Source organism: Balaenoptera acutorostrata, chromosome 13 (genome assembly GCF_949987535.1).
Source record: "Balaenoptera acutorostrata chromosome 13, mBalAcu1.1, whole genome shotgun sequence".
In the NCBI taxonomy this organism is placed as follows: Eukaryota; Metazoa; Chordata; class Mammalia; order Artiodactyla; family Balaenopteridae; genus Balaenoptera; species Balaenoptera acutorostrata.
The window spans coordinates 54335580-54350808 of record NC_080076.1 but is presented as its reverse complement, the minus strand read 5'-3'; the positions used below and the strand labels follow the sequence as shown (position 1 = coordinate 54350808).

The 15229-nt window shown below is 36.1% G+C and overlaps 1 protein-coding gene and 1 long non-coding RNA gene across 4 annotated transcripts in view; one reads left to right on the top strand and one right to left on the bottom strand.

Moving 5' to 3' along the window:
- MIB1 (MIB E3 ubiquitin protein ligase 1) overlaps nt 1-15229 on the top strand; it is a 125958-nt gene that overhangs the window by 52233 nt on the left and 58496 nt on the right. The window contains exon 10 of the mRNA XM_057525992.1: nt 5391-5498. Coding sequence (XP_057381975.1) covers nt 5391-5498 — 108 coding nt within the window. The remainder of the gene's footprint in view (nt 1-5390; nt 5499-15229) is intronic.
- The window catches only part of LOC103009319 (uncharacterized), a 48768-nt gene that overhangs the window by 19895 nt on the left and 13644 nt on the right, over nt 1-15229 (bottom strand). For 2 of the 3 annotated variants that reach the window (XR_003622002.2, XR_009004971.1), the window contains exon 5: nt 6087-6362. The exons of the other annotated variant lie outside the window; for it this stretch is intronic. This is a non-coding gene — a long non-coding RNA (uncharacterized LOC103009319). Of the gene's footprint in view, nt 1-6086; nt 6363-15229 lie in introns of those variants that run through there. 3 annotated transcript variants of the gene reach the window in all.

The following is a 15229-nucleotide window of genomic DNA, read 5'->3' as shown; positions in this document are numbered from 1 at the left end:
TGTGTGCAAGTATGCTAGATAGTTTGACAAAGATCAGATCTGTAATTATAAGGTGTAAACATCTTACTTCTATGATCTCATGTGGCATTTTAGGTTTATTAGAGATCAGTTGCAGCAGCATGACAGTGGTTCCTTGATTGGTTATGAGCTATGTCACAAATAATTTGTTTCAGATATTAAAGTTTTTTGTGTTTGGAAAGTAGAGTCAGACTTCTTTTATATTCAGTCAAGCAGATTTACATGCTATTGTACTTAATTTTTTCCTTTATTTAATTACTGATTTATTTTAGTTGTTTTTTAGAATGTCATACATTCTAAAAATTTCAAGGGAAAAACAGTTCTACAAGGTTTGTTATGAAAAACAGCATCTCTTTCTCAATCTTAGTTTGCTTTTCTTCAGAGGCAACTATTTTCACCTCTTTCAGCTGACTTTCTTCATATACTTCCACATCTTTCAATAACGTATTTCTATTGTTATTTCTTGATTTTTATGTTTTAGGAGTTATCTTTTGATACTTCTCTGTGAAGGTGAGGATTCAGCTTTCTTTTGCCACCTCCAGCCCATCCCCACTACACACATACACACCTCTTCCAGGTTCTTAATGTGGTATTATCGTATTGTAATTTTGTTAAGATTAAAATTAATTGTGCATGTTATTATTCAAATGACATTCACATCTAAGCTGTGGAGGATACTAGATTGTGTTTTCTTACACAACTTTTTGTTTTCCTTGGTGTTCATAATTGTTCTTTAAAAAAAAACTGAGGTGTATTTTACATACAGTGAAATACATGGATCAGTTTTGACAAATGCATATACCCACATAATCCACAGCCTTATTAAGATGTAGAACATTTCGTTCGTTCCAAAGAGTTCACTTGTAGTTTTTCCCAGTCTCTCTTAATCCCAAGAGATAATCTAAAAATTTTTTCACTTATTAGTAATCTATATTGTTATAATTAATTCTTCTCCAAAATTCTCTCTAATTGTGTAATCTGTCAAGAAATTCAGGCACATCAGGTATGTATTCATTTCATCTTCTGAGAGAGATTTCTCTCAGTGCCTTCTGATCTGTTCCATCTGGCCAGGTTGCTCTCTATGCCTGATGCCCATTTGGAATGTATCTCACCCATCATCCTGGAGGTGCCCTTCCCCTCTCTCCTGTGTTGGATTTTTTGTTTTCTGTATCCTCTGTCCTTCTGTTTCAAAGTTTATTCCCTCTTCTGTGAAGTATAGCTTTTAGTAGCTTCTTCAGAAAAAGAGTGCATGGGAAATAGACCTTCAATGTATATATTTTTTAACCTTACTATTAGGTTTTAGATGGGAATAGAATTCAAGGTTAGGTATTATTTTCCTTCAGAATAATCCCATTTTCTTCCAGCATTCAGAATTGCTGTTGAGAAGACTTATTAAGCCATTTTGATTCCTGATTGATACTGCATGTGAGCTGTTTTTTCATTTTTTCTTTCAAGCATGAACATCTCTTTTTGTCACCAGAGTCTGAACTTGTACAGTGTTGTGCCGTGATGTGGATCCGTTTTCATCCATTACTTTTAATGCTTGATCTTTTTATTCTGGAAATCATGTCTTTCATATTTGGGAATTTTTGATCATTTTTTATTTCAGATTTTATTTTTAGAGCAGTCTTACAAACTAAAATTGCGAGAGGTACAGAGATTTCCCATGTATTCCCAGTCCATCCAAATGCATAGCCTCCCCCATTATCAACATCACTTGCTAGAATGGTACATTATTTTACTGAGGATGACCTATATTGATACAATCACCCAAAGTCTATAGTTTACCTTAGAGTTCACTCTTGGTGTCGTACCTTCTGTGGGTTTGTACTAAGGTATAATGATATGTATCCATCATTATAATATCATACAGAGTATTTTTACTGCCCTGAAAGTCTTCTGTGGTCTGCCTATTCACCTCTTTTCCCCACCCCACCTCTGGCAACCACTGATCTTTTTATTGTATTCATAGTTTTGCCTTTTCCAGAATGTCATATAGTTGGAATCATACAGTATGTAACCTTCTCAGTTTGGCTTCTTTCACTTAGTAATAGGCATTTAAGTTTCTTCCATGTCTTTCCGTGTCTTGATAGCTTCTTTCTTTTTAGTGCTGATTAATATTCCATTGTCTGGTTGCATCAGGGTTTATCCATTCACCTACTATAGGACATACTGGTTGCTTCCAAGTTTTGTCAGTTATGAATAAAGCTGCTATAAATGTCTGTATGCAGGTTTTTGTGTGGACGTAAGTTTTCAGCTTTCTTTAGATTAGTACTAAGGAATGTGATTGCTGGATCATATAGTAAGAATGTGTTTCCCTGATGATATATATTGTGGAGCATCTTTTCATATGCTTATTTGCCATTTGTATGTCTTCTTTGGTGAGGTGTTTGTTCAGGTCTTTGGCCCTTTTTTTTTTTTTTTTTTTTTTTTTTTTTAGGCCCATTTTTTAATTGGGCTGTTTTCTTAATGTTGAGTTTTAAGAGTTCTTTGTATATTTTGGATAACAGTACTTTATTAGATACGTCTTTTGCAAATATTTTTTCCCAGTCCGTGGCTTGTCTTCTCATTACCTTGATATTTTGTTTTGCAGAGCAGAAAATCTTAATTTTAGTGAAGTTCAGCTTATCAACTATTTCTTTCATAGATCATGTCTTTGGTGTTGTATCTTAAAAAAAAAGTCATCACCATACCCAAGGTCATCTAGGGTTTCTCCTATGTTATCTTTTAGAAGTTTTATAGTTTTGTGTTTTACATTTAGATCTGTGATCCATTTTAAGTTAATTTTTGTGAAAGGTGTAAAGTCTGTGTCTAGATTCATTTTTTGCATGTGGTTCCAGCAGCATTTGTTAAAAAGATTATCTTTGCTCCATTGTATTGCCTTTGCTTCTTTGTTAAAAATCATTTGACTGTATTTATGAGAGGCCATTTCTGGCCTTTCTGTTCTTTTCCTTTGTTCCGTTTGTCTGTTCTTTGGCCAGTACCACACTGTTTTGATTACTGTAGCTTTGTAGTAAATCTTGGAGTCAGGTAGTGTCAGTCATCCAGATTTGTTCTTCTTCAGTATTAAGTTGGCTATTCTGGGTCTTTTGCCTTTCAATATAAACTTTAGAATCAGTTTGTCAGTATCCATAAAATAACTTGCTGGGATTTTGATAGGGATTGCATTGAATTTATGGATCAAGTTGGGAAGAACTGTTAGTGTTTCTATCCATGAACATGGAGTATACTCCATTTATTTAGTTCCTTGATTTCATTCATCAGAGTTTTGTAGTTCTCCTCATGTAGATCTTACACGTATTTTGTTAGATTTATACCTCAGTGTTTGATTTTGGGGGGTGTAATGGTAATGTGATGGTATTGTGGTTTTTTGTATACATTTCCTTGATTATTAGTAATATTGAGCATCTTTCTATGTACCTGTTGGCCATCTGTATGTTTTCATTGGAAAAATGTCCATTCAGATCCTCTGCTCATTCTTTAATCAAATTGTTTTTCTTGCTTTTGAGTTGTATGGGTTCTTTATGTATTTTGGATATTAACTCCTTATCAGATATATGATTTGCACATAGTTTCTCCTCTTCAGTAGGTTGCCTTTTCATTTTGTTGATGATTTCCTTTGCTGTGCCGTGATATTATGTTTTCAGTTTCATATTCTACTTGTTTGTTAGTATAGGAATGCAATTGACACTTGTGTATTAACCTTGTATCCTCCAACCTAGCTATAATTGCTTATTAGTTCCAGGAATTTTTTGGTCTCTTCTTTCAGATTTTCTACATAGATGATCATCTGCAAACAAGGACAGTTTCCTGTCTTCCTTCTCAATCTGTATACCTTTTATTTTCTTTTCTTGCCTTACTGTATTAGCAAGGATTTCTAGTATGATGTTGAAAAGGAGTGGTGGGAGTGGACCTGCTTGCCTTGTACCCAATTTTAATAGGAAAGTTTGGAGTTTCTCACCATTAAATATGATGCTAGCTGTAATTTTTTTGTACCTAGTCTTTTTCAAATTGAGAAAGTTCCCCTTTATTCCTTGTTTACTGAGAGTTTTTATGATGGGTGTTGGATTTTGTCACATGCTTTTTCTGCATCTATTGATACGGTCATGTGATTTTTCTTTTTAATTCTGTTCATGTGATGGATTACGTTAATTGAGTTTTGAATGTTGAACCAGCCTTCCATACCTGGGATAAATTCTACTTGGTTGTGGTGTATAATTCTTTATGTACTTTTTGGGATTTGATTTGCTAACATTTTGTTGAGGATTTTTGCATCTGTGTTCATGAGAGATATTGGTCTGTAGTTTTCCTTTCTTGTAGTGTCTTTGTCTGGTTTTGGTATTAGGGTAATCTGCCCTCATAGAATGAGTTAGGAAGTTTTCCTTCAGCTTCTATCCTCTGAAAGAGATTGTAGAGAATTGGTGTAATTCTTCCTTAAATGTTTGGTAGAATTCACTGGTAAACCCATATGGGCCTGGTGCTTTTGGTTTTCGAAGTTAATTAATTATTGATTCAGTTTCTTTATTGGACACAGGCCTTTCACATGGTCTGTTTCGTCTTGTGTGAGTTTTGGCAGATTGTGTCTTTCAAGAAATTGGTCCATTTCATCTAGCCTATCAAATTTGTGGGCATAGAGTTTCCAGAATATTCCATATTATCCTTTTAATGTCCATGGGATCTGTAATGATATCCTCCTTTTCTTATATTAGTAATTGGTGTCCTTAGCCATTTTTTATAAAAGGTTTTATGGATGGGAGTGAATGTAGTGGGATTAAGGAATTACACTTAGACTTGGGTGTATCCATGAATAAGTAATGCATTTACATCTGAAGTGAAGAAAAGGTTGGTTGAAAATTACTGCTTTATATTGGAACAGTTGTGTATAGCTACCCTGGTAACTCATTTATGTATGCTTCATGGTAGTTTGCTTACCATTAGCATTTGGTTATATTGGCTGAATTGAATTTCTTTATACTGTAGGAGACGTATCTTTTCTAAAGGTTTTTCCATTCACCTCATTGCTTTTTCTTCATTGAAACAGACTCTGAGATTTAATAATTCAAGTAGACATATACATACAAAACGAAGGTAACTTACTTCCCTTCGTCCCTTCTTCCCCTCCTTCTTTTCTATTTTCACCTTTGCAGACTGCCTAAAAGTTCTTTCATAACTCTTTGAACAATGGAAATTTCATGTATCCCTCCCTAAATTAGAGAAACCAGTTTCTGGTGATCTATGCTAGGATATATAGAACACCAACCTAAATTGTTTTCATAGAATCATATAATTTGCTGGCTTTAAACCTACACTGTATGTATATATTGGCTCTTTCTGATTTGTGACATTCCTTCATCCTTTCTTTTTTTATTTAGGTGAATGGACAGTGTGCTGGTCACACAGCCATGCAAGCTGCTAGTCAGAATGGACATGTTGACATTTTGAAGTTACTTTTGAAGCAAAATGTGGATGTAGAAGCAGAGGTAATTAAAACTAAGCTTAAAGAATATTTTAAGTAAAAATTAATGTCCTAGAAATGGTACTTCTTATCATGAGATGGATTTTTTTCATTTTGAAATTTAATATTAACCTAAGACTCTTCTGATTGAGAAGAAAAATTTGACAAAAGACAGCTCGAAGCATTTCGTGTTTTTCTGTGATCACTCAATATTCTAGGCATAACCCTAAGTGAAGATAGTTGAGTTTCCCTTTGCTATGGTAGGACCACCATGTTGTTGGGAGCCCAGCTGGATTTACCCATGAGTCATGCTGGGGAAATAGAGGGAAGAGGAATATAAATCATGTGCAGCAAGATTTTTCCTGATATGTGACACTCAGAGGCCTTTTGTTGTTGTTGTTGTTTATCTCCTGAGGGAAAAAGTAAACTAGAATTTGTTTAGTCTTTTTGCTTCCTGATCTTTATATGGGTTTTTGAAGATTTTTACAATGCATGTTTATCGCTCTATGTGTGTATATGTGCTTAATTTAGAGTATATCCTTATTTATTTATTCACTTATTTATTTACTTATTTATTTACTTATTTACTTATTTATTTATTTATTTATGTATGTATGGCTGTGTTGGGTCTTCGTTTCTGTGCAAGGGCTTTCTCTAGTTGCGGCAAGTGGGGGCCACTCTTCATCGCAGTGCGCGAGCCTCTCACTATCGTGGCCTCTCTTGTTGTGGAGCACAGGTTCCAGACGTGCAGGCTCAGCAGTTGTGGCTCACGGGCCCAGTCGCTCCGCGGCATGTGGAATCTTCCCAGATCAGGGCCCGAACCCGTGTCCCCTGCATTGGCAGGCAGACTCTCAACCACTGCGCCACCAGGGAAGCCCTAGAGTATATTCTAATTAAAGGAGAAATAAATGATTTTTACTATCATTGGAATTTCATTGTATGGCTGGTATGAGGGATGGCTCCCTTTGTTGTAGTTAACTATAACCTCATGACTTAAAGAGTATATTAGAATTACATTTGTTTTAGCCTAATACAAGATTATTTAGGAATAAGCCAAATTCTGTCAAAGTTAAACTAGGCAAAAGGTTGCAATTTTGTCCAAATGACACTCTCATCTGAGGAAGCTATTTAATATGGATTTGAATTTCTGAGGGCTAAATTTGTTGACCAGCCTGTTTTTTACTAATTATAAAATTTTAATGACATATATTTGAAAAGAGAAGTCTTACATTATTTTTGCTTTTTTCCCCCAGTTGTATGTATCTTGAGTTGTTGGACAGCTACTAAAGAGCCATTGGTTTTGTAGGTATAAATAAGTCATCTTTGATGTTGGAATTTTTCTTTTGCCTAGAGCTTGAATTTTAAATCAGTATATTATACGTTTGTAAACTATATGAGACGTTGTGTAGAATAGGGATGCAGCTGTGGGGTGGGGAACAAAGTTAGCACTATTTCTCAAGAGTAGGTTTTTTTTTTTTTTCCTTAAATGAACTCAAATACAAAGCAAATTGTTAGTTATTACTGTACACATAAGCTTGGAGTTGGAGTGAAGCTCAGTAGGCTAGGTGTTTGTCAATAATTTATCTTTCACTTTGGAAACCACATCTCTTAATAAAGCTGTAAGGTACAGGTGGACTTCTGCCATACCTCCTCCTTTGGATTTCCATTCTGTGCATTTTCTGTTTTAAAAACCATTGTAGGCAGATGTAATTTGTAGCAATAGTGTGAAAAAGGAATATTTACACATCAGGTTAAATTAATAACACAGTGTCCCAATTGGTAGAGGAAAAATTACATTTAAAAATTGGATTGAAATATAAATATAATTCATTACCTAAGAGTAAAACAAAAATTTATCAAAGTTTCATTTTTCTAGAATGTAAGAATTAACATTGTCTGTCATAAACAGCAATATAGTTTGTTTAAAACAGTGATTCTTAACTGGGGTGCATTTTTGTCCCACGGGGGACATTTTGTGGAGACATTTTTTTTTTTTTTTTAAATTGAACCCTGATGTAATAGTTTTTAATACTTTATTTATTTATTTTATTTATTTATTTATGACTGTGTTGGGTCTCTTAGTTTTCGTGTGAGGGCTTTCTCTAGTTGCGGCAAGTGGGGGCCACTCTTCATCGCGGTGCGGGGGCTGCTCTTCATCGCGGTGCGCGGGCCTTTCACTATCGCGGCCCCTCCCATTGCGGGGCACAGGCTCCAGACGCGCAGGCTCAGTAGTTGTGGCTCACGGGCCCAGTTGCTCCGTGGCATGTGGGATCTTCCCAGACCAGGGCTCGAACCCGTGTCCCCTGCATTGGCAGGCAGACTCTCAGCCACTGCGCCACCAGGGAAGCCCCTGGAGACATTTTTGATTGTCACAACTGGTTGCTGGGGAGTATTACTGGCATCTACTGGGTAGAAACTAAGGATGCTACTAAATATCCTGCAGTGTACAGGACAGCTCTCACAACAAAGAGTTATCTGGTCCAAAATGTCAGTAATGCTGAGGTTGGGAAATCCTGGTTTAAAAGTTGGAGAAAATAGTTAATTTTACGAATGCACTTAAAATTGTGATTCATCATGCACTAGCTTGTTTGTAAGTTGATTGGTTGCTATTAATTTTTTTATTATTGGAAATTTTAAACATGTATAGAAATAGAATAGTATAATGAATCCTGTGTACCCGTTACTCTACTTCATTTATTTTTCCTGGTCAATTTTGTCTTATCTGTACCCTCTTGCCTCCCATTTCCTCCACTGACTTAGTTTGAAGCAGATCCAGATATCATATTATTTAATCTGTAAATATTTTAGTATGTATCCTAGAAGATAAGTACTCTTTTCTAAAAACTTTATTGTACCTTTAACACATGTAGACATGATAATTTAACAATGATTTTTTAAAAATCTAATTTCATTAAAAGTTTTGAGGTTAGCTGAAGAATAAAGAGAATAATATATTTTGTTGTCTAGTTATCTCATTCTGTATCTGTATTAATTTTTTTCATCTCCATCAGGAAGTGAGCTCAAGATAGTATAGATTACAGGTTGCAAACTATAGCCCGCAGGCCAAGTCCAGCCCTTCATTTGTATTTTTAAGTATTATTGGAACACAACACACCCATTAATTAATTTTATTGTGTATGGCTGCTTTTGTGCTACAGCTGCAGAATTGAGTAGTTGTGTAGTTGTGACAAGAGATCATATAACCTGTAAAACCTAAAATATTTACTTTCTGGCCCTTCACAGAAAAGTTTGCTGGCCCCTAATGTAGATGACTATTACAGGTTTTAGTTGATTTAAGCTGTTATTAAACTAAATTATTTGCTATATATTATACCTTTCAAATATGTGATAAGGTTACATTTTTTCCCTATTTCTTTTTCTTAGGGAAAACTCAGAGAGCTATTTTGGAAAGTTGGTTGTCTCCATGTATGACCTACTGAGTACAGTAGGATTACATTCTGTTTCCTTCTTAATGTGTAGTTAAAGTCACCGAGGACTGTGAGATCTTAGGTATGTTGATATGGGTGAGCTAATGTTTGATCCTCCAGGGACTCAGTTGTTTTTTTTTTTTTCCCCTACTGATGAATATAATAATAGGTAAAGGTGTGGAGGATTTATTTTAATGGAAAGGAAGCCCAGTTTTAAAAAGTGTGTTCTTTACAGTAAGTTTTTCAAATACAGTATAAATATATACTGAAGATATCAGTAAACTTTAGGTGGTTTCACTATTTAAGGTTAATGATGAAACTCTCTTAATGGAGAATATTAATAGTAGGGAACAGTACTCGACATTGTCAGAAAACCCAAGTTTTAATGGTATTGTTGCTGTCTAAAATGATATTGGGCAAAAAGTTTAATTGGTATAAGCTTCAGTTTCCTCATCTATGAAAATAACTGAAAGAGTTGGGGAATAGAGTAAGGGAAATAATTAAGATACCATTTATAATGTAGAACACAATGGGAATTTAAAGTGTCATTATTACCTGTGTTTGACTGTTCTTTTTTTTTTAATTAATTAATTTGTTTGTTTTATTTTTGGCTGCGTTGGGTCTTGGTTGCTGCACGCGGGCTTTCTCTAGTTGCAGCAAGCGGGAGCTACTCTTCGTTGCAGTGTGCGGGCTTCTCATTGCGATGGCTTCTCTTGTTGCAGAGCACAGGCTCTAGGCACACGGGCTTCAGGAGTTGTGGCTCGCGGGCTCTAGGGCGCAGGCTCAGTAGTTGTGGCGCATGGGCTTAGTTGCTCCGCAGCATGTGGGATCTTCCCGGACCAGGGCTCGAACCCATGTCCCCTGCATTGGCACGTGGATTCTTAACCACTGTGCCACCAGGGAAGTCCCTGACTGTTCTTATTAAAGATTTCTTTCCAACTAGTGGGAGTTAGCACAGTTTCTCAAAAAAAAACCCCAGATGCTAATTCTGTCTGATTTTGCTTATCTAGTTAATGAAAACAAAACTGTATAAACATTTTATTTAACTGTAATCTGAAAAGGAACGGGCAAGTGGACTTTAAGACTGGTCAGTTTAAGGAAAATCTTTTCTTAAAAACAAGTCAGAACTCAGAATAATAACACCCAGAATGGCTCTAGGAATTGGTATACGTGGTTCCTGGGGATCCATGTTAATTCAGGTTGTGACTAGAGGCTTTCTCACCTCCCTACATGCCCGCCCTGAAATACTGGCACTATTAAAAACATGGGATGTCAAGAGAAAAATTTGATTTATAAGACCCAGAAAACAGTCGTTAAGGTGTCTTTTACAGGAAGGCAGACTGCAGTCTAAGATTGCCCAAATAAAAAAGGTCAGGTTTTAAAAGGGGACATATCATAGTTTTATAGTTCTCCCTTATCAGTAAATTTAGTTGTGCAGGTTGGGTCTTAAGAATCGTCATTTGTTGATTCCTCTTTTTTTCCCCCATATTCCTCATTTGGTCTATCACTAAATCCTGTTGGCTCTTTAAACTATATCCAGAATTTAAACAGTTTTCATCTTTCCTGCTGCCACTGTGCTGGTCTCCTCACACTTCTCTTCTCCCAGATATCTTCATGGCCTTCTCTCTCACTTCTTTCAGGTATTTACTCAAACCTTCCCTGGAAGGGGACATCCCTTGGCTGTCTTATCTAATCTTTTTTCCCTGCTGTTTTTTCTCCTTGGCACTTTCTACTACCTAACATTTACATTTTATTTACTTATTTCATTTATAATATTCTGTCTCCCCCACTAGAATGTAAACTCCATGAGGGTGAACTTTATCTTGCCCATTGTTGTTCTCCAGTGTCCAAAACAGTACTGAGCTCATAGTAGGCACCTAGTAAATACTCATTGAAGGAATGAATAAATGAATGAATGAACAAACCAGAATACACCATTTCCAGACAATCTAAAGGTTTTAATATGATCACAATACCAGCATCTTGATTAACTGAACAAGTTTTAAGGAAAATAAGATGAAGTACAATATTATATTTGAGAATAATAAAATATTGACCTAATAATATAATAGTTCACCTAATTTACTGAAAATATCAGTGAGTTCAGGAAGTATTTAATTTCATTGATGGCAGAAATCATGGGGACTTCCCTGGTGGTGCAGTGATTAAGAATCTGCCTGCCAATGCAGGGGACATGGGTTCAAGCCCTTGTCTGGGAAGATCCTACATGCCGCAGAGCAACTAAGCTCGTGTGCCACAACTACTCAGCCTGTGCTCTAGACCCTGCGAGCCACAACTACTGAAGCCTGTGCGCCTAGAGCCTGTGCTCCGCAACAAGAGAAGCCACAGCAATGAGAAGCCCACGCGCTGCAATGAAGAGTAACCCCCGCTCACTGCAACTAGAGAAAGCCCACGTGCAGCAACAAAGACGCAATGCAGCCAAAAAAAAAAAAAATCATGATGGTTACCAAGAGGATTCTGGGATGGTGGTGGAGTAGGAGGTACTAGGAATCCATCTCCCCATCTAGACAACAACTGCACTGGCAGAATCTTTCTGATGTAACTATTTTAGAACTCTGGCTTCTGTTGAAGGCTTGTGACTTCCAAGGGAAGGCTTGGGGGTTAATTGTGGTTAATTTTGGTCAATTTCAGCTCTTAGCTCAGCAGGAACTACACGTACTCCACCCTCCAGCCCAGTGACAGGCAGCCCAGGTATGTGTTCTTAGATCAGCTTGCAAGGTGTTCTAATCCTTGATTGCTGCTTCTCATAATGGAGGTGCAGGCACAGAGGTGGGTAGCCATTGTTGTACCCTCCCATTGTTGCAAGCCCTTCCTCATTGGCTGAAGTTACTTCCAGAGGATTTAAGGGTCTGTGCTCTTTTCTGCTTCCCCTCCTATTTTTCTCTTTTTCTCCTTTTGGGAACCTGGCATTAAAGACTATGGCATTCAAAAGCAACTGCATATATGAGGGAAATTAGAAAGGCATTGCACATACCTGAGGAAAGGTGCAGGCTCAGAAGAGACCCAAGGAGACCTTAAGTTTACACTTCAGGCTGTAAGCATGAAGACAGGCTAAAACAGTCAAAACCAAAAACAAACCCTGCAGAAGGAGAAGACTCTGATTTCCAGACTTATGGCATTATTAGATTCAAATGTCCAGTTTTCAACAGAAAAATCACAAGGTAAACAGCGAAATAGGAAAGCATGGCCCGTTCAAAGGAAAAAAAATAAACCAGCAAGTAAATGTATCTGAGAAAAACCAGATGGCGATCTACTAGACAATGACTCTAAAACGGTTGTCTTAAAGATCCTCAAAGAACTAAATGAAGATGTGTAGAAAGTCAAGAAAATGATGTGTGAACAAAATGGAAATATCAATGAAGACATAGATAACCTAAAAAGAAACTAAAAAATTCCAAAGCTGCAAAGTACAAGAACTTAAATGAAAAATTCATAGGGGTATTCAAAGAGAGATTTAACCAGGCAGAAGAAAGAACCAGTGAACTGGAAGATAGGACAATGGGAATTATCAAGTCTGAGAAACAGAAAGAAAAAAGACTGAAGAAAAATGAAGAGAGCCTAAGGGGCCTGTGGGGCATCATCAAGTGGACCACCATACACATTGTGAGAATCCTAGAAAGAGAAGGCAGAAAGAGAGAAAGGGGCAGAGAGGTTATTTGAATAGAAACTCCCCAGATTTGATGAAAGATATAAACATCCAAAAAGCAGAATGAATTCCAAATAGGATGAACTCCGCCCTACATTGAGATACATTATAATCAAACTTTCAAAAGACAAAGAGAGAATCTTGAAAGCAGCAAGAGAGAAGCAACTTGTCACTTATAAGAGATCCTTTTAAGATTTTCAACAGATTTCTCATCAAAAACTTTGGAGGCCAGAAGATAGTGGGCTGATATCTTCAAAGTGCTAAAAAGGAAAAAACAAAAAACAAAAAAAACCCTGTCAACCGAGAATCATATATCTAGCAAAACTGTACTTCAGAAATGAGGGAGAAATTAAGACATTCCCAGACAAAAGCTGAGGGCGTTTGTTGCCACTGGACCTGCCTTGTACGAATCCCAAAAGGGAGTCCTGCGGGTTGAAATGAAAGGATATTAGACAGTAACCCGAAGCCATATGAAGAAATAAAATCTCAGTAAAGGCAAATACAAGGGCAATTATAAAAGAAAGCATTATTTTAGCAACAGTTTGTAACTCCACATCTTATTTTCTACATAATTTAAGAGACTGGTAGATTTTTAAAAAACAGTTATTAGCTTATGTTTTGGGGCACACAGTGTACAAAGATGTAATTTTGTGACATCAGTAACTTGAAAGGGGTGGGGATGGAGCTGTAAACAAGTAGAGTTTTTGTATGTTGTTGAAATTAAGCTGGTATAAATTCAAATTAGATTGTTATAACTTTAGGAAGTTAAATGTAATCCCTGTGGTGACCACAAAGAAAACAGTTATAACATAAAGGATGAGAAGGAAATTAAAACATTTCACTACAAAAGATCAACTAAATACAAAAGAGACAGTAATGTAGGAAATGAGGGGGGAAAAAGGCTGTATGGCATATGGGAAACAAATAGCAAAATGATGGAAGTTTTTCCTTCTCAGTAATTACTTTAAATGGATTAAACTCCAAAAGACAGAGATGGCAGAATGGATTAAAAAAAATATTCTAACTGTGCGCAGTCTGTAGGAGACTTATTTTAGATGCAGAGACACGGGTATGTTATTTGTATTTTACCACAATAAAAAAATCATTAAAAAAATGAGAAAAAAAATGCGTGATTGTTATTAAGGCATATTAAGGATTCAATTCAACGCCCATTTTGGTTCTTACTAGTAGTAGGTACTATGATACGTCTTGGGAATAAAGATGACTAAGACGCAGTCGTAGCCCCCACGAAGCTCACAGTCAAATAAAAATGACAGACTTGGAAACAGATTATTATTCTGTAGTGTGATAAGTGAGATGACAGAAGAAGAGTTAAAATAATTTTGTGAGAGTCAGGGCAAGTTTCATAGGAGAGGAGTTACGTGAGCTGAGTTTTAAAAGAATGTGTATTTTCAAACCAACAAGGTAATGAATAAGAGCATTGAAGTCTGAGAGCAGCACATGAACATATGGGGTGAAGTACGTTGGTAAGTTAGTTTTATATATGAGGGAATATGGCAGCAGATGAGTCTGGAATGGTCCACAGAAGTAGGCTTTAAAAGAGGTTTGTTCTTTATATAGTGGAGTTACATTAAAGAGTTTTAAACATAAATTCTGTGTTTTACAAAGAGAATTCTGTTTTTTGTGTGAAGAATAGATTGGGTAAGAATGCTGGGTGAGCTATGGCAGTAGGTCAAGTGAATGAGAATGAAGGAAGGTCTGAATTAATTAGCTGTAGAATTGGACAAGAGAGATTAGATAGCCATAGAATTTGGTGTTTGACCTAGGGATTCAGGGAAAGAAAGTAGGTGAGCATGACCTACAGATCCTGATTTTGTTGACTGTACAGTCTGTGGTTTTATCAGCTAAGATAGGGAAGAGTGGAGCAAGAGCAGGTTTTGGAGGTTGAGAGGAAACAGGGGTGCAAGAGGATAGAAAGAACCAAGATCAGTTTAAGATTTAATTTGAGGCCCCTTTACAAATCTTTTTAGGTAATCTTTTGGGAGTGAGCTATTGTGTTGTCCCTCAACATCTCGTTTGTTGGCAGTATCAAAGACAGAATAATGACCTCAATGTTTGAGGTTTTTTGGAATATTTAAGATAAATTTGGAAGAAAGCAACAAAACCTGTAAGTTAAGGTCTTTGTTCAACTGAGATTTTCTAATTTAGAATAAAAATCTGGAAATTAATTGTTGTTTTCTAGTGTGTATATGTATTTTCCAAAATCTTTAAACTTTCCTTATGTATTTCCCTTTGACATATATTTGAGTTTTAAGTTTTTAGGTTTTTTTAAAAAATGTAAACAAATTGTTGATGGAACCTGCATAAAAGTGTTTCGGTAGCAGTTTTCTAACAATCATAAATATATGGTACACTTCATAAATAGTTCCTGTTTTTATTCAGTGAGTGTTAGTGGATTCCCATTTTTAATGGTAGGAGTACCATTAGATAGGCTTAAAAATTATAACAGAAAATAAATCCAGATTGGAGGTTAGGAAGATCTTACATCTAAGATTCTGAAATACTGAAATGTGTTACTAGAGAGGTTAACAATACATACACACAAACATATCTTTTTTTTTGTAAGAAGCTTGTTTTTCTGGAATGTTTAAATATAATGCTACTCAGAGGCACAAGAGTTGAATCTTAAATCTTTCCTGT